Consider the following 19,081-nt stretch of genomic DNA (forward strand, 5'->3'; position numbering starts at 1 on the left):
TCCCGCCTGCGACAGACAGACACAGACAGACAGACAGACAGACAGACAGACAGACAGACAGACAAAGTGCAGAAGCAGCTCAGAACATGGAGAGTGATGTCATTAGGAAACACAACTAACCCTTCACTATTAACCCTTGTGAGACCTCCTGGGCCCTGCCTCATAACAGCGTCTCAGATTAGAGCCTGTCCGCAGGATTGAACTGTTTTAGATATTACCCTTTGTAATATTAGCCTCTCCTGGGGCCAGGGATCACATGGATTTAAATATTATAGATATTACCCTTTGTAATATTAGCCTCTCCTGGGGCCAGGGATCACATGGATTTAAATATTATAGATATTACCCTTTGTAATATTAGCCTCTCCTGGGGCCAGGGATCACATGGATTTAAATATTATAGATATTACCCTTTGTAATATTAGCCTCTCCTGGGGTCAGGGATCACATGGATTTAAATATTATAGATATTACCCTTTGTAATATTAGCCTCTCCTGGGGTCAGGGATCACATGGATTTAAATATTATAGATATTACCCTTTGTAATATTAGCCTCTCCTGGGGTCAGGGATCACATGGATTTAAATATTATAGATATTACCCTTTGTAATATTAGCCTCTCCTGGGGTCAGGGATCACATGGATTTAAATATTATAGATATTACCCTTTGTAATATTAGCCTCTCCTGGGGTCAGGGATCACATGGATTTAAATATTATAGATATTACCCTTTGTAATATTAGCCTCTCCTGGGGCCAGGAATCACATGGATTTAAATATTATAGATATTACCCTTTGTAATATTAGCCTCTCCTGGGGTCAGGGATCACATGGATTTAAATATTATAGATATTACCCTTTGTAATATTAGCCTCTCCTGGGGCCAGGAATCACATGGATTTAAATATTATAGATATTACCCTTTGTAATATTAGCCTCTCCTGGGGTCAGGGATCACATGGATTTAAATATTATAGATATTACCCTTTGTAATATTAGCCTCTCCTGGGGCCAGGGATCACATGGATTTAAATATTATAGATATTACCCTTTGTAATATTAGCCTCTCCTGGGGCCAGGAATCACATGGATTTAAATATTATAGATATTACCCTTTGTAATATTAGCCTCTCCTGGGGTCAGGGATCACATGGATTTAAATATTATAGATATTACCCTTTGTAATATTAGCCTCTCCTGGGGCCAGGAATCACATGGATTTAAATATTATAGATATTACCCTTTGTAATATTAGCCTCTCCTGGGGTCAGGGATCACATGGATTTAAATATTATAGATATTACCCTTTGTAATATTAGCCTCTCCTGGGGTCAGGGATCACATGGATTTAAATATTATAGATATTACCCTTTGTAATATTAGCCTCTCCTGGGGTCAGGGATCACATGGATTTAAATATTATAGATATTACCCTTTGTAATATTAGCCTCTCCTGGGGCCAGGGATCACATGGATTTAAATATTATAGATATTACCCTTTGTAATATTAGCCTCTCCTGGGGCCAGGGATCACATGGATTTAAATATTATAGATATTACCCTTTGTAATATTAGCCTCTCCTGGGGTCAGGGATCACATGGATTTAAATATTATAGATATTACCCTTTGTAATATTAGCCTCTCTTGGGGTCAGGGATCACATGGATTTAAATATTATAGATATTACCCTTTGTAATATTAGCCTCTCCTGGGGTCAGGGATCACATGGATTTAAATATTATAGATATTACCCTTTGTAATATTAGCCTCTCCTGGGGCCAGGGATCACATGGATTTAAATATTATAGATATTACCCTTTGTAATATTAGCCTCTCCTGGGGTCAGGGATCACATGGATTTAAATATTATAGATATTACCCTTTGTAATATTAGCCTCTCCTGGGGCCAGGAATCACATGGATTTAAATATTATAGATATTACCCTTTGTAATATTAGCCTCTCCTGGGGTCAGGGATCACATGGATTTAAATATTATAGATATTACCCTTTGTAATATTAGCCTCTCTTGGGGTCAGGGATCACATGGATTTAAATATTATAGATATTACCCTTTGTAATATTAGCCTCTCCTGGGGTCAGGGATCACATGGATTTAAATATTATAGATATTACCCTTTGTAATATTAGCCTCTCCTGGGGCCAGGGATCACATGGATTTAAATATTATAGATATTACCCTTTGTAATATTAGCCTCTCCTGGGGTCAGGGATCACATGGATTTAAATATTATAGATATTACCCTTTGTAATATTAGCCTCTCCTGGGGCCAGGGATCACATGGATTTAAATATTATAGATATTACCCTTTGTAATATTAGCCTCTCCTGGGGTCAGGGATCACATGGATTTAAATATTATAGATATTACCCTTTGTAATATTAGCCTCTCCTGGGGCCAGGGATCACATGGATTTAAATATTATAGATATTACCCTTTGTAATATTAGCCTCTCCTGGGGTCAGGAATCACATGGATTTAAATATTATAGATATTACCCTTTGTAATATTAGCCTCTCCTGGGGTCAGGAATCACATGGATTTAAATATTATAGATATTACCCTTTGTAATATTAGCCTCTCCTGGGGTCAGGGATCACATGGATTTAAATATTATAGATATTACCCTTTGTAATATTAGCCTCTCCTGGGGCCAGGAATCACATGGATTTAAATATTATAGATATTACCCTTTGTAATATTAGCCTCTCATGGGGTCAGGAATCACATGGATTTAAATATTATAGATATTACCCTTTGTAATATTAGCCTCTCCTGGGGTCAGGGATCACATGGATTTGGCCATTTATTTCCTGCCTATTCCTTTAGGTTGATCTGGCCTCACTGAGATGTCTCACCAGGGTTAATACATGCATATCATATTAGGAGTTTGGAGAACTCCAACCCCACGATGCACTGGGAGAAGCCGTAGGAGAGATGCAAAGTGAACCGAGGAAGCAGGACGGTTTTTCTGCGTAGTAGCAAGGGGTGAGTAAACGAGTGCAATAGAGGGAGAGAGAGGGCTAATGAGTGAAAGAGCAGAAGAGAGAGAAATCAAGAATATGAGATAGAGAGGTAGAGAAAACGCTAGAGACTTAGTTAGAGAAGGTAGTCAGCAGGCATCGGCAGGCTGTGGTTGGGGTAATGATGGCCAATCATTCAAACAGTCAGACAGTCATGCATTATTCAGCATTCTGATTGGAGCAGAAGGAGGAGGCGGTAGAAAAGACAGCTCGTTGTTAATGGGACGCCATGGCGACCGCTCACTCACTGCCTGCAGTGGAGGAGGAAGCAGCGACGGCAGGAGTAGGAAGGGGCGGGGCCCCGGCAGAGTTGGCAGACAGGGAGCAAGAGGAAAGCCCTACGTGGGTGGGGCTAGAGACTGTTTTGGCGTCGTTGTGCTGGCTGACCACTGAGGGCTGGCGTCTCAATGCCCCCGGCACCGGAGCCTGACCCGTCTGGAACGTATAGACCACGTCCATCTGCAAACAACAGCCCACAGCACAGTTAGAGAGAGAAGAAAGGAGAGAGAGGGAGAGAGGGAACGGAAGAGAGAGAAAGAGGATTAAAAGAGAGAGAGAGAGGAGTGGAGAGATAGCAGAAAGAGACCCTGCATGGGCAGAGCAGAAACAATGGCTATGAAAATAAAGAAAATCCCCAAATTGTTAGTTGGAAGGGAAAGAAGGGGGGATTGGTGAAATTGAGGGAGAGGACTGGAATGCCACTGAATGAAAGGCGGGATATTCTGTTGTGACAGAGGAAAGGCTGAGTGCACCGGTGGGAACGAGGGAGGGAGCGATGGAGAGAAACACTAAATAATATAAGTTTGGTGTGAAGTCATCCTCCTCTTCCCAATTATGTCTTGGTTGTGTTTGACTAACCAGCCGTAGTCACACATACAACCGCAGCCCACCAGGATTAGACAGGGGGAGGGAAGGGAGTTGTAGTTGGGGAGATAAGGACCCAATTAGCTCACTGCCTCTCTCAGTCACCTTCTTCCTCCCATCCCTCCGTCGTCCCCAGGAGAGAGAGAGAGAATGCTCTACTGATTCTCCTCTCAGCACTTCCTTTATCAGTGTGATAGAGGGAGGAGGGGAGGGAGGAGATGAATAAGAACATTTGGCTGAGGAAGTTGAACGTCAGAATGGGAATACAAATCTGGAGCAAACAAAGTAAACGACCTTGGGAGAAACGAATAAGGAGCAGCAATTATGGCGTTGTGTTCCAATGAACGGGGAAAATGTGTCAACATTAAAACATGTTAATTAGTTCTAAATGTACACACAGTGTATGTAAATATACTGATAACAAAACAGTCTAAAAACTACACATACAACAGAGATGATAAACTTGTCTTATTGAACCCAGCAGATGAAATACCACAAACATAACAAAGACAAAATGTATATCTATTATTCTGGTCAATCAAATCGAAAGTCTTTCCATCATCAAGCATTAGAGTTAATATATAGTAGTAGAGGGAGATAGGAGAGAGGGATAGAGAAGGAAGTAGAGAGATCAATCAATTCAAGAAGAAAGAAACAGAAAGAAACTGAGAGTTGCATATTTCAGTTGAAGAAGAGGGTAGAAGGTTAGTCAGTTACATGGTGCGCAAATAGTATAGCCTTCTGGAGTGGGTGAAAGGATTAGAGAAAGAGGACAGAAAGACAGAGGAAGAAGAAAGAGAGAGAGAGAGACAGAAAGACAGAGGAAGAAGAAAGAGAGAGAGAGAGAGACAGAAAGACAGAGGAAGAAGAAAGAGAGAGAGAGACAGAAAGACAGAGGAAGAAGAAAGAGCGAGAGAGACAGAAAGACAGAGGAAGAAGAAAGAGAGAGAGAGACAGAAAGACAGAGGAAGAAGAAAGAGAGAGAGAGACAGAAAGACAGAGGAAGAAGAAAGAGAGAGAGAGACAGAAAGACAGAGGAAGAAGAAAGAGAGAGAGAGACAGAAAGACAGGAAGAAGAAAGAGAGAGAGAAAGAAAGACAGGAAGAAGAGAGAGAGAGAGACAGAAAGACAGAGGAAGAAGAAAGAGAGACAGAAAGACAGAGGAAGAAGAAAGAGAGACAGAAAGACAGAGGAAGAAGAAAGAGAGACAGAAAGACAGAGGAAGAAGAAAGAGAGACAGAAAGACAGAGGAAGAAGAGAGAGAGAGACAGAAAGACAGAGGAAGAAGAAAGAGAGAGAGAGAGACAGAAAGACAGAGGAAGAAGAGAGAGAGAGAGACAGAAAGACAGAGGAAGAAGAAAGAGAGAGAGAGACAGAAAGACAGGAAGAAGAAAGAGAGAGAGACAGAAAGACAGAGGAAGAGGAAAGAGACAGAAAGACAGAGAAAGAGAGAGAGACAGAAAGACAGAGGAAGAAGAGAGAGAGAGACAGAAAGACAGAGGAAGAGGAAAGAGAGAGAGACAGAAAGACAGAGGAAGAAGGGCGAGAGAGAGACAGAAAGACAGAGGAAGAAGAAAGAGAGAGAGAGACAGAAAGACAGGAAGAAGAAAGAGAGAGAGACAGAAAGACAGAGGAAGAGGAAAGAGAGAGAGAGACAGAAAGACAGAGGAAGAAGGGCGAGATAGAGAGAGAGAGACAGAAAGACAGAGGAAGAAGAGAGAGAGAGACAGAAAGACAGAGGAAGAGGAAAGAGAGAGAGACAGAAAGACAGAGGAAGAAGAAAGAGGAGAGAGAGACAGAAAGACAGAGGAAGAAGAAAGAGAGAGAGAGACAGAAAGACAGGAAGAAGAAAGAGAGAGAGACAGAAAGACAGAGGAAGAGGAAAGAGAGAGAGAGAGAGACAGAAAGACAGAGGAAGAAGGGCGAGATAGAGAGAGAGAGACAGAAAGACAGAGGAAGAGGAAAGAGAGAGAGACAGAAAGACAGAGGAAGAAGGGCGAGAGAGAGACAGAAAGACAGAGGAAGAAGAAAGAGAGAGAGACAGAAAGACAGAGGAAGAAGAGAGAGAGAGAGAAAGAGACAGAAAGACAGAGGAAGAAGAAAGAGAGAGAGAGACAGAAAGACAGAGGAAGAGGAAAGAGAGAGAGAGAGACAGAAAGACAGAGGAGGAAGGGCGAGAGAGAGACAGAAAGACAGAGGAAGAAGAAAGAGAGAGAGACAGAAAGACAGAGGAAGAAGAAAGAGAGAGAGAGAGATAGAAAGACAGGAAGAAGAAAGAGAGAGAGAGAGAGACAGAAAGACAGGAAGAAGAAAGAGAGAGAGAGAGACAGAAAGACAGGAAGAAGAAAGAGAGAGAGACAGAAAGACAGGAAGAAGAAAGAGAGAGAGAGACAGAAAGACAGAAAGAAGAAAGAGAGAGACAGAAAGACAGAAAGAAGAAAGAGAGAGACAGAAAGACAGGAAGAAGAAAGAGAGAGACAGAAAGACAGGAAAAAGAAACAGAGAGAGACAGAAAGACAGGAAGAAGAAAGAGAGAGAGAGACAGAAAGACAGAGGAAGAAGGGCGAGAGAGAGACAGAAAGACAGAGGAAGAAGAGAGAGAGAGAAAGAGACAGAAAGACAGAGGAAGAAGAAAGAGAGAGAGAGACAGAAAGACAGAGGAAGAGGAAAGAGAGAGAGAGAGAGACAGAAAGACAGAGGAAGAAGGGCGAGAGAGAGACAGAAAGACAGAGGAAGAAGAGAGAGAGAGAGAAAGAGACAGAAAGACAGAGGAAGAAGAAAGAGAGAGAGAGACAGAAAGACAGAGGAAGAGGAAAGAGAGAGAGAGAGACAGAAAGACAGAGGAGGAAGGGCGAGAGAGAGACAGAAAGACAGAGGAAGAAGAAAGAGAGAGAGACAGAAAGACAGAGGAAGAAGAAAGAGAGAGAGAGAGACAGAAAGAAGAAAGAGAGAGAGAGAGACAGAAAGACAGGAAGAAGAAAGAGAGAGAGAGAGACAGAAAGACAGGAAGAAGAAAGAGAGAGAGACAGAAAGACAGGAAGAAGAAAGAGAGAGAGAGACAGAAAGACAGAAAGAAGAAAGAGAGAGACAGAAAGACAGAAAGAAGAAAGAGAGAGACAGAAAGACAGGAAGAAGAAAGAGAGAGAGACAGAAAGACAGGAAAAAGAAACAGAGATAGACAGAAAGACAGGAAGAAGAAAGAGAGAGAGAGACAGAAAGACAGAGGAAGAAGGGCGAGAGAGAGACAGAAAGACAGAGGAAGAAGAGAGAGAGAGAAAGAGACAGAAAGACAGAGGAAGAAGAAAGAGAGAGAGAGACAGAAAGACAGAGGAGGAAGGGCGAGAGAGAGACAGAAAGACAGAGGAAGAAGAAAGAGAGAGAGAGAGACAGAAAGACAGGAAGAAGAAAGAGAGAGAGAGAGACAGAAAGACAGGAAGAAGAAAGAGAGAGAGAGAGACAGAAAGACAGGAAGAAGAAAGAGAGAGAGACAGAAAGACAGGAAGAAGAAAGAGAGAGAGAGACAGAAAGACAGAAAGAGAGAGAGAGACAGAAAGACAGAAAGAAGAAAGAGAGAGACAGAAAGACAGAAAGAAGAAAGAGAGAGACAGAAAGACAGGAAGAAGAAAGAGAGAGAGACAGAAAGACAGGAAAAAGAAACAGAGAGAGACAGAAAGACAGGAAGAAGAAAGAGAGAGAGAGACAGAAAGACAGAGGAAGAAGGGCGAGAGAGAGACAGAAAGACAGAGGAAGAAGAGAGAGAGAGAGAAAGAGACAGAAAGACAGAGGAAGAAGAAATAGAGAGAGAGACAGAAAGACAGAGGAAGAGGAAAGAGAGAGAGAGAGACAGAAAGACAGAGGAGGAAGGGCGAGAGAGAGACAGAAAGACAGAGGAAGAAGAAAGAGAGAGAGAGAGACAGAAAGACAGGAAGAAGAAAGAGAGAGAGAGAGAGAGACAGAAAGACAGGAAGAAGAAAGAGAGAGAGAGAGACAGAAAGACAGGAAGAAGAAAGAGAGAGAGAGAAACAGAAAGACAGGAAGAAGAAAGAGAGAGAGACAGAGGAAGAAGAGAGAGAGACAGAAAGACAGAGGAAGAAGAGAGAGAGAGAAAGACAGAAAGACAGGAAGAAGAGAGAGAGAAAGAGACAGAAAGACAGAAAGAAGAAAGAGAGACAGAAAGACAGAAAGAAGAAAGAGAGAGAGAGACAGAAAGACAGGAAAAAGAAAGAGAGAGAGACAGAAAGACAGGAAGAACAAAGAGAGAGAGAGACAGAAAGACAGGAAGAAGAGAGAGAGACAGAAAGACAGAGGAAGAAGAGAGACAGAAAGACAGAGGAAGAAGAAAGAGAGAGAAAGACAGAAAGACAGAGGAAGAAGAAAGAGAGAGAGAGAAAGAAGAAAGACAGACAGAAAGACAGGAAGAAGAAAGAGACAGAAAGACAGAAAGAAGAAAGAGAGAGAGACAGAAAGACCGGAAGAAGAAAGAGAGAGAGACAGAAAGACAGGAAGAAGAAAGAGAGAGAGAGACAGAAAGACAGGAAGAAGAAAGAGAGAGAGAGACAGAAAGACAGAGGAAGAAGAGAGAGAGAGACAGAAAGACAGAGGAAGAAGAGAGAGAGAGACAGAAAGACAGGAAGAAGAAAGAGAGAGACAGAAAGACAGGAAGAAGAAAGAGAGAGAGAGAGAAAGACAGGAAGAAGAAAGAGAGAGACAGAAAGACAGGAAGAAGAAAGAGAGAGACAGAAAGACAGGAAGAAGAAAGAGAGAGAGAGAGAGAGAGAAAGACAGGAAGAAGAAAGAGAGAGACAGAAAGACAGGAAGAAGAAAGAGAGAGAGACAGAAAGACAGGAAGAAGAAAGAGAGAGAGAGACAGAAAGACAGGAAGAAGAAAGAGAGAGAGAGACAGAAAGACAGGAAGAAGAAAGAGAGAGAGAGAGAGAAAGACAGGAAGAAGAAAGAGAGAGAGACAGAAAGACAGGAAGAAGAAAGAGAGAGAGAGACAGAAAGACAGGAAGAAGAAAGAGAGAGAGAGACAGAAAGACAGGAAGAAGAGAGAGAGAGAGACCGAAAGACAGGAAGAAGAAAGAGAGAGAGAGACAGAAAGACAGGAAGAAGAAAGAGAGAGAGAGACAGAAAGACAGGAAGAAGAAAGAGAGAGAGAGACAGAAAGACAGGAAGAAGAAAGAGAGAGAGAGACAGAAAGACAGGAAGAAGAAAGAGAGAGAGAGACAGAAAGACAGGAAGAAGAAAGAGACAGAAAGACAGGAAGAAGAAAGAGAGAGACAGAAAGACAGGAAGAAGAAAGAGAGACAGAAAGACAGGAAGAAGAAAGAGAGACAGAAAGACAGGAAGAAGAGAGACAGAAAGACAGAGGAAGAAGAAAGAGAGAGAGAGAGAGAAAGACAGAGGAAGAAGAAAGAGAGAGAGAGAGAGAAAGACAGAGGAAGAAGAAAGAGAGAGAGAGAGAGAGAAGAAAGACAGAAGAAGAAGAGAGAGCACAGAGATAGGACTGGAGTCCGTCACAGGGATGAAAGAGTTAAAACTGGAATGTTACTGTAGACCTCCGCAGACTGAGAAAGACTCCATCTAGGAAACGCCTGAACTCTTTTTGACCCACTGCATGAGACGGACATATACATTTACATCCAAATAACACGACAAACAAATCATCCTCCGCCCACTCTGCAGGGGTTTTACTGCAGGCAGTATGTTGTTTCAGCATTAGCCATGGCTAATGATGCCCATGTGGAGACAGAGGAATAGCCTCTGGACATGCTAAAACTACGATCGAAGCTAGTTTATTCCTGTAGGAGGGGAACCAAAGCTCGCCTTCTGGAAATGTCTCTTTAAGCCCACTTTATTGTAGCGCCACGGCCTAAGAATTCTGCTCACCCACCCACACACACACGGTACATCTGTCTCTCAGCAGAAAGGACCCAATCTGGCTGATGCGTCACCCATTGTCCGGGAGAATGGGCCATTCTAAAATACATAGAGCGAGAGGAGGTATTTTAAAAATCGGGGACACCCCAAAATTCTCCTTCGTATGCAATCGCAGAGAAGGACACCCTGTGGAGACCCCCGGGAGTTGACGGGTGTGTGTGTCCCACTACATAAAGCATTTGGAGACCTGGTGAAAAGCTCTATTTGATTAGTCTCTGGAGGGGAGGAAGAAAGAAAGAAAGAAAGAAAGAGAGCGAGACTGAAAGTCATCCATTACAACTCTCTCCATTAGATTATATAGAGTTGTGTCTAGCTGTGTTGGTGGGTAGTGCCTCTCTGTCCACAGGCCAGCTTCCAGTGTGTCAGAGTCTATAAGCGACCAGGCAGTATTTCCCCCAGTAAGACCCAGAGCTACTGACAAACAGCAGCTTACATCCCAGTGCCCATACTGATAAAGCATCTCAGAGTACGAGCGCTGATCGAGGATGAGCTCCCCTCTATCCGTATGAACGTATTAATTGTGATCAAAAAGGCAGAACTGATCCTAGACCAGCACTCCTACACGGCAATGTTTGATTCATACGGCTCCTGGTTTCTCATCTCCCTCTGATATATTATCTGGATCCTGACTCCCACCCCACTATTGTAGGATTTACTGATATATGATTACTGTATCCCGTAGGTGGCGACATGTTACAGACAGAAGGGACCGAGCAGAGGTGACACTGACAGGAAATCAAACCAGATCCATCAAACCGTGTGTCACAGTCCCATTGTCAGGTTGTCATGAGGCTGCATTTCTCTCAGACAACAACACCCACATGTCTGTCTTCACAGGAGACAGCAGCCGAGACATTTACGTTCCAGTCGTTTAGGGAAAACTTTAAACTCTTCAGTCTCAGAGAGACTTAGAATGACTGCATTCAAACAGGGAGTCTGAAACAACCACATAAGACCAGCACCATGTAAGATCTTCTAAAAAATACATACAGTACCAATCAAAAGTTTGGACACCTAACGTAAACTCACGTAAACTCTTACATCGCCTTGGTCCGTAGAATTGCCCTTATTTTCGCGCCCCAAAAGCATAATACTTCCAGATCAACTGTAATGTCAATACCATTGTAAAGCACAATTTCTCCCCTTTCCAACAGAATCAATTACATGTCCTAAACGCTACCTGTTTCTACATAATTCAAGCAGGCAATGAGCCCCGTCGGGTCTTTTTAAAAATGTTGGGTGGGGAAGCGAAACTAATGCGTGATAGTGAGACGGAGAGATGTCGTGTGGGAAAATTGCTTTTTTTCACTCGATCTGTCCAACTTATCACCTCTAAAATGTAAATAAAACACTATAATGTAATGTAACTATAATGTGTCATTACATACCTATTTGAAAGTTTTTGTTGAATTTGAATGGAGTTTTTAGGGAGGTGCTAAAGTGATCTTCAAATAAACAGCGGCTTTGAGAATGATAATCGCATGCAATGATGGGAAAAAATGACTAGGTATCCCCCCCTTACCCCGTCACTGTCCATTTCTTGTTTTTAAAGGATGAGAGTAGTGCTACACCTGGTGGAGAGAGATTGTAAGACAGAAATAGTTGCTTTATGAGTGCTGAACGTTAGGACATGACACGTCTCGATGTAACTGAGGGTCCGTTTTTTAAACTTTTCTCCAAGACTATAGAGCCATTACCATGTCGATCAACGCATGAATAGAAACCTAGTTCACACCCCCGATTTTGACGTCAACACAGTCCCATTAGTTTTCTTTGTAGCTTCGTTTGAATGTTGCGGTTGCGCACATTTGTACGGAATGGGGTGAGTTTACGTTACTCATTCAAGGGTTTTTCTTTATTTAAATTATTTCACTACTAGTATGTCCAGAGGTGTCCAGACTTTTGACTGGTACTGTATATATACACGCACACAAAATACACACACACTCACGCACACAAATCATGGGCATTAATATGGAATTGCTAGACGTGACCCAGTTGTTCGTTCGATTAGTTTGATATTTACGGACACAACCTAGTCATTAGTTCTTTATGTTCTGTTGCCATGCCTGCTGGCAATGTTCTTATCCCTTGCTTGCTAGCTAGCCAGCTAGCTACGGATAACACAGGCACAACCTCTGCAGCCAGAATAACAGCAAAATAGCTGTTTTCTATTGCCATTTCGAAAGATCCATAACAAAGAGCTGATAATGGCCGATTTTTCCTGGCATAGCTAGAACAGTTTGCCTTCTCATCAGGACACTCATCAACACGGACTGTTAATTGCAAGGAGATCACATTGCATATAAAACACTAGGGTAGAAGATATCTAAATAGTTTGTTGTTAGCAAACCTTCCAATATGACAACCAAATTCTAAAACATCAGTTGCTGAAAGCAGCTGGAGAAACCAAAAACATGTGGGAGGATTTTACAGCTTTAGTGGCAGAGGGGACCAGAGAAAACCATGTTCATCACTCACCACGTTAGATCATCAGATGCTCCAAAAAAAAGATGTCTCTGCAAAAACAAATCAACGCTAGCTAGCTACGTTTTTTTTGTCATTGGACTTGTGTTTACAATGTATCCAATGTCACTTTGTGTGGTTGTTGTTTTAGCTTTCTGTAACTTTCTGTAGCAAGAACGGTCTGCATGTGTAGGCGGATACTGCGTCATGATTTCAAGGTGTCTCGATATCTTTTCCAATTAACCCAATATATTTTCCAACTGTCCTGTTATCTGGTTTTAATGTCTATTCTAGAATGCCCTCCCAGCCAATCAGAAACGACTAACCAACAATGCTGTGGTATAAACATAAACACATATACATATATACCAATAAAATCCCAGTAACAGTTATCAAAACAGCCATGGTAAAATAAATAGGTCCTCTTCTTCTATTTGAAAGGACCACTACACCTAGAGAACAGACCGCTCCTCAAGAGGGGGTATCTCTGCTCTTATGGTCTTGAAGACCTTCTGTAGGTCTTCTCCCCTGTTTACTTCTTTTTTTCTGAAAAGCCTGGGGAGAGGGAGGAAGGGATGAATGGGGAGATGGGGGAGAGGGAGGGAGGGATAGAGAAAGGGAGAGGAGTACCCAATGCTCTCAACACCATTTCGATGCTCTTCTCCTCCTACAGTATACCTGTGAAACCCCTGGACAGGACTGGAAGAAAGCGAGGAAGATAGATGGGGAACCTGCTAAGGCGAGAGCAGGTGATGGTATTTGAGGACCCCCCGGTGCGTACCTGAGTCTGGATGCGGTTGAGGCCCCTGAACCAGAGGACCTGACCCCTACGGAGCTCCATCTCAGCATGGTCGATCTCATCGTCCCCCTCGTTCATCTCGTTTTCAGGGACATCCTCCTTATGGGTTCCGTGGCCAGCCTCCTTTAGGAACTTCAGGTGGTGGGTGGGGATGGCTGAGATCAGCTGGAGGAGAGAGAGACACCATGAGGAGCTTTCTATATCTTTTTTTCATTTTTGTGGAGTGGTTGAAAAACAAGTTTTAATGACTTCAACCTAAGTGTATGTAAACTTCCGACTTCCACTGTGTGTTTAGTAATCATGAGGTCAGGGTTCTGTGGCTGAATATATATATATGTATAGAACATTTCTGGGCAGAACTGAAAAAGCGTGTGCGAGCAAGGAGGCTTACAAACCTGACTCAGTTACACCAGCTCTGTCAGGAGGAATGGGTCAAAATTCACCCAATTTATTGTGGGAAGCTTGTGGAAGGCTACCCGAAAACGTTTGACCCAAGTTAAACAATTTAAAAGGCAATGCTACCAAATACTAATTGAGTGTATGTAGACTTCTGACCCACTGGGAATGTGATGAAAGAAATAAAAGTTGAAATAAATCACTCTACAATTATTCTGACATTTCACATTCTTAAAATAAAGTGGTGATCCTAACTGCCATAAAACCTCGGAATTTTTACCACGAATAAATGTCAGGAATTGTAAAAAACTGAGTTTAAATGCATTTGGCTAAGGTGTATGTAAACTGCCGACTTCAATAATGTATATTACACACAAACACTATATGACCAAAAGTATGTAGACACTTCTTGTCTCATTCCAAAATCCTCTCATTCCAAAATCATGAGGTCAGGGTTTCTTTGGCTGAAATAGCCAAATTCACTAATTGAAGGGGTATCCACATATAAAGGTTAGTGGATTTGGCTATTTCGTTGTTGACAGGTATATAAAATTGAGCACACAGCCATGCAATCTCCATAGACAAACAATGACAGTAGAATAGGGAGGACCTTTTCTACCATCATAAGAAGGTTTATGTCCATTCTAGTATTTATAATTCTATGTCTGCAGTATACTATTAAAGAGCTCTGACCAGAAATGAACACCTCATCTGATATAATATGTAAAAGCGACAGGGTTTTTTTTCTCACATCATATTTCTTGGCAGGCTATTACATGCATTAATAACTCTTCATGTGAACTTATATCGGTTCACTAACTCATAATTAAATTAAATTCATGGTTTGAAATTAATTAATTCAGTCCACGCCCTGTAGTTCTATCAGTGATTCGTTCACCTTATCAATTCTCTATAGGATCTGAAGTGAATGCAGAGATCTTATCAAATGACTATAATTCTATGGTGTTGAATAGAGATACATATTCATGACTATTGAATGGTTCTATTTAATTATGTGGGGGCCAATCAGTTTTTCCTCATGTGAATGTTTCTAAGGCCTGGATTGGCTGAGCAGAGAGTTGACAAACCAGAATGCTCCAACACTGAACCCAACGAACTGAGGTTACATACCAAATGGCACCCTATTCCCTATATAGTGCACCACATAGTGAGGGAACAGGGTGCCATTTGGGATGCAGTCTGAAATAAATTGAGGTGTCAATAAAATTATGGCAAACTTTCTTGCTGTACCTTTCCTCAGGGTGGACGTATAGATACTATGGTAATGTGGGGCTGTGTGTATGTTAGGTTCTCTTGTCTGCATTTCGAACACGGTACACCTATGTAATGCTTTAGCAGTAGCTAATGGGGAACCGAATAAAACAATACTACTAATTAACTTAGTCACCTCTGAAATATTATGCTTTCAAAAACTCCCATACACACAAGCAAGCGCGCACACACAGCTCTGCAGTATACTATTTTAAAGAGCTCTGACCTGAAATTAACACCTCGTCTGATCTATATGTAAAAGTGCCAGTGTTTTTTTTTCTCCTATCATATTTCTTGGCAGGCATTAATAACTCTTCATTTGAACCTATAATCGGTTCACTAACTCATAATTCAATTCATGGATTGAAAGGAGTTAATTCAGTCCATGCCCTCTAGTTGGCCCAGTGATTTGTTTGCCTTATCAATTCCCTTCAGGATCTGAAGTTAATGCAAGGTCATTTCTCAGGCCCAGACTAAAGTCAGGGTTGAACACAGAGATCCTATTAAATGACTGTAATCCTATGGTGTTGCGAGCATGGAGATACACACACGTTATTTATCAATAACTGCTGTCTAATATTAAGGTAGTCTCACGGTATTGCTCGCCTGAGGTAGAGTACCTCATGATGAGCTGTAGACCACACTATCTACCAAGAGAGTTTTCAGCAATATTTTTCGTAGCCGTCTATTTACCAACACAAACCGATGCTGGCACTAAGAACTCACTCAACGAGCTGTATAAGGTTATAAGCAAACAATAAAATGCTCATCCAGAAGTGGTGCTGTCACATGTGCAACCAGAGGGAAAAAACAAAACTCTAGACCACCTTTACTCCACACACAGAGACGTGTACATATCTCTCCCTTGCCCTATATCCTCCTGATTCCTGCTTACAAGCAACAACTGAAGCAGGAAGTACCAGTGACTAGCTCAATACGGAAGTGGTCAGATGACTTGGATGCTACGTGACAGGACTGTTTTTCTAGCAGACTGAGAAATGTCCCGGGATTCATCCAATGGCATTGAGGAGCATACCACCTCTGTCACCAGCTTCATCAATACGTGCATTGACGACGTCGTCCCCACAGTGAACGTACGTACAAATCCCAACCAGAAGCCATGGATTACGGCCAAAATCCACACTGAGTTAAAGGCTAGAGCCGCCGCTTTCAAGGAGTGGCACACTAATCTGAATGCTTAGAAGAAATCTCGCTATGCCCTCAGACTCAGAACAATCAAACAGGTAAAGCGTCAATACAGGACTAAGGGTGAATCCTACTCCACTGGCTCTGACGCTCGTCGGATGTGGCAGGGCTTGCAAAGTATTACGGACTACAAACCCAGTCGCGAGCTACCCAGTGACGCGAGCCTACCAGATGGGCTAAATGCCTTTTAAGCTCATTTTAAGGCAAGCAACACTGAAGCATGCATGAGAGCACCAGCTGTTATCACACTCTCCATAGCCAATGTGAGCAAGATCTTTAAACAGGTCAACATTCACAAGGCCGCAGGGCCAAACGGATTACCAGGATGTGTACTCAGAGCATGCGTGGACCAACTGGCAGGTGCCCTCACTGACATTTTATCCCTGACCGAGTCTTTAATACCTACATGTTTCAATCAGACCACCATAGTCTCTGTGCTCAAGAAAGCGAAGGCAACCTGCCTAAATCCTGGACTTCCTGGCAGGCCGCCCGCAGGTGGCAAGGGTAGGCAACAACTCATCTTCCATGCTGATCCTCAATAAGGGGGCCCCTCAGGCGAGCATGCTTAGTCCCCCTCCCGTACTCCCTGTTCCCCCGTGACTGCGTGGCCAAGCATGACTCCAACACCTTCATTAAGTTTGCTGACGACACAACGGTGGTAGGCCTGGTTACCGACAATGATGAGACAGCCTATAGGGAGGAGGTCAGAGACCTGGCAGTGTCTCTGCCTCAACGTGAGCAAGACAAAGGAGATGATCGTGGACTACAGAAAAAGGAGGTCCGAACACACCCCCACTTACATCGACGGGCTGTAGTGGAGCGATTAAAGAGTTACCAGTTCCTTGGTGTCCACATCACCAACAAACTATCATGGTCCAAACACACCAAGAAAGTTGTGAAGAGGGCATGACAACGCCCCCCCCCAGGAGGATGAAGAGATTTGACATGGGACCCCAGATCCTCAAAAAGATATACAGCTGCACCAGAGGGCATCCTGACCGGTTGCTTCATCGCCTGGTATGGAAACTGCTCGGCCTGCAAATGGCCCAGTACATCACTGGGGCCAAGCTTCCTACCATCCAGGACCTATATACTAGGCGTGTCTGAGGAAGGCCCAATTTTTTTGAAGACTCCAGTCACCCAGGTCATAGACTGTTCTCGCTGTTCCTGCACGGAAACCGGTACCGGAGTGCCAAGACTACTGAACAATTAATCAAATAGCCACCCGGACTATTTGAATTGACATCCCCTTTGTTTTTACACTGCTGCTACTCACCATTTATTACCTATGCATAGTCACTTTACCCCTACCTACATTTATATATTACCTCAACTAACCTGTACCCCTGCATATTGACTTGGTACCGGTATCCCCTGTACATTATTGTAATTTTATATTTTTTCTTAACTCAATTTTCTTAAAACTGCATTGTTGGTTAAGGACTTGTAGTGCATTGGATAAAACAAACTGTTTGTTGTCGGTGACTGAAGACCTGATGGTAAAGACTCCCCAGCATGCCCCAGCACTAAACCCAACAGACTGAGGCTGCAGCCCAAATATCACCCTATGCCCTATATAGTGCATTGGATAAAACAAACTGTTGTCGGGAGAAGGATGGTAAACTCCCTTGCTGTACTATTCCTTGGGGTGGAGGTATAGATACTGATGTGTGTGTGTGTTATGGTCTCATCTGCATTTCACACATGGGACACTTATGTAACAAGTCATGATGACTCAAATTAAATTAGTCACCTCTGAATGGTTATGCTGTCAAAGACACCCACACACACAACCGCACACACACTCACTGGAGGCCATCATCCTAGATGTAATGTTATAGGTTGATACAGGGAGACGGACAGTAGCTTGTTCTACCTGGTTTATAGAGATCTCTATCAATTCAATTCAATTCAACAGGCTTTATTCGCATGGGAAACAAAATCAGCAAAAAAATAAATGTCCCTTTTTCAGGACCAAGTCTTTCAAATATAACTTGTGAAAAATCCAAATACCCATGCTTGTTCAATGAACCATAGACAATTAATAAACATGCACCTGTGGAACAGCTGTTAAGACACAGTTATGAAAACGTAGGACACTAAAGAGACCTTTCTACTGACTCTGAAAAACACCAAAAGAAATATGCCCAGGGTCCCTGCTCATCTGCGTGAACGTGCCTTAGTCATGCTGCAAGGAGGCATGAGGCCAGGGCAGTAAATTGCAATGTCCATATTGTGAGATGCCTAAGACAGAGCTACAGGGAGACAGGACGGGCAGTTGATCATCCTCGCAGTGGCAGACTACGTGTAACACCTGCACAGGATCGGTACATCCGAACATCACACCTGCGGGACACGTACAGGATGGCAACAACAACTGCCCGAGTTACACCAGGAATGCACAATCCCTCCATCAATGCTCAGACTGTCCGCAAAAGGCTGAGAGAGGCTGGACTGAAGGCTTGTAGGCCTGTTTAAGACCAGACAGGACTGGCAAAAAGTGCTCTTCACTGACGAGTCTTGATTTTGTCTCACCGGGGGTGATGGTCAGATTTGCGTTTATAGTCAAAGGAATTAGCGTTAGCGGCCTGTACTCTGGAGCGGGATAAATTTGGAGGTGGAGGGTCCGTCATGGTCTGGGGCGGTGTGTCACAGCATCATCGGACTGAGCTTGTTGTCATTGCAGTCAATCTCAACACTGTGCGTTACAGGGAAGACATCCTCCTCCCTCACGTGGTACCCTTCTTGCAGGCTCATCCTGACATGACCCTCCAGCATGACAATGCCACCAGCCATATTGTTCATTCTGTGTGTGATTTCCTGCAAGACAGGAATGTCAGTGTTTTGCCATGGCCAGCGAAGAGCCCGGATCTCAATCCCATTGAGCACGTCTGGGACCTGTTGGATCAGAGGGTGAGGGCTAGGGCCATTCCCCCCAGAAATGTCTGGGAACTTGCAGGTGCCTTGGTGGAAGAGTTAGGTAACATCTAACAACAAGAACTGGAAAATCTGGTGCAGTCCATGAGGAGGAGATGCACTGCAGTACTTAATGCAGCTGGTGGCCACACCAGATACTGATTGTTACTTTTGA

At 43.1% G+C, this 19,081-nt stretch overlaps 1 protein-coding gene across 10 annotated transcripts in view; it reads right to left on the minus strand.

The window, feature by feature from the left end:
- The window catches only part of LOC135541628 (plasma membrane calcium-transporting ATPase 1-like), a 298,234-nt gene that overhangs the window by 19,354 nt on the left and 259,799 nt on the right, over nucleotides 1–19,081 (minus strand). For 7 of the 10 annotated variants that reach the window (XM_064967935.1, XM_064967936.1, XM_064967938.1 and 4 more), the window contains one exon: nucleotides 13,099–13,281. In XM_064967935.1, coding sequence (XP_064824007.1) covers nucleotides 13,099–13,281 — 183 coding nt within the window. Of the gene's footprint in view, nucleotides 1–3,295; nucleotides 3,507–13,098; nucleotides 13,282–19,081 lie in introns of all 10 variants that reach the window. The other 3 variants (XM_064967939.1, XM_064967937.1, XM_064967940.1) reach the window with 2 other exon arrangements.

Source organism: Oncorhynchus masou, chromosome 6 (genome assembly GCF_036934945.1).
Source record: "Oncorhynchus masou masou isolate Uvic2021 chromosome 6, UVic_Omas_1.1, whole genome shotgun sequence".
In the NCBI taxonomy this organism is placed as follows: Eukaryota; Metazoa; Chordata; class Actinopteri; order Salmoniformes; family Salmonidae; genus Oncorhynchus; species Oncorhynchus masou.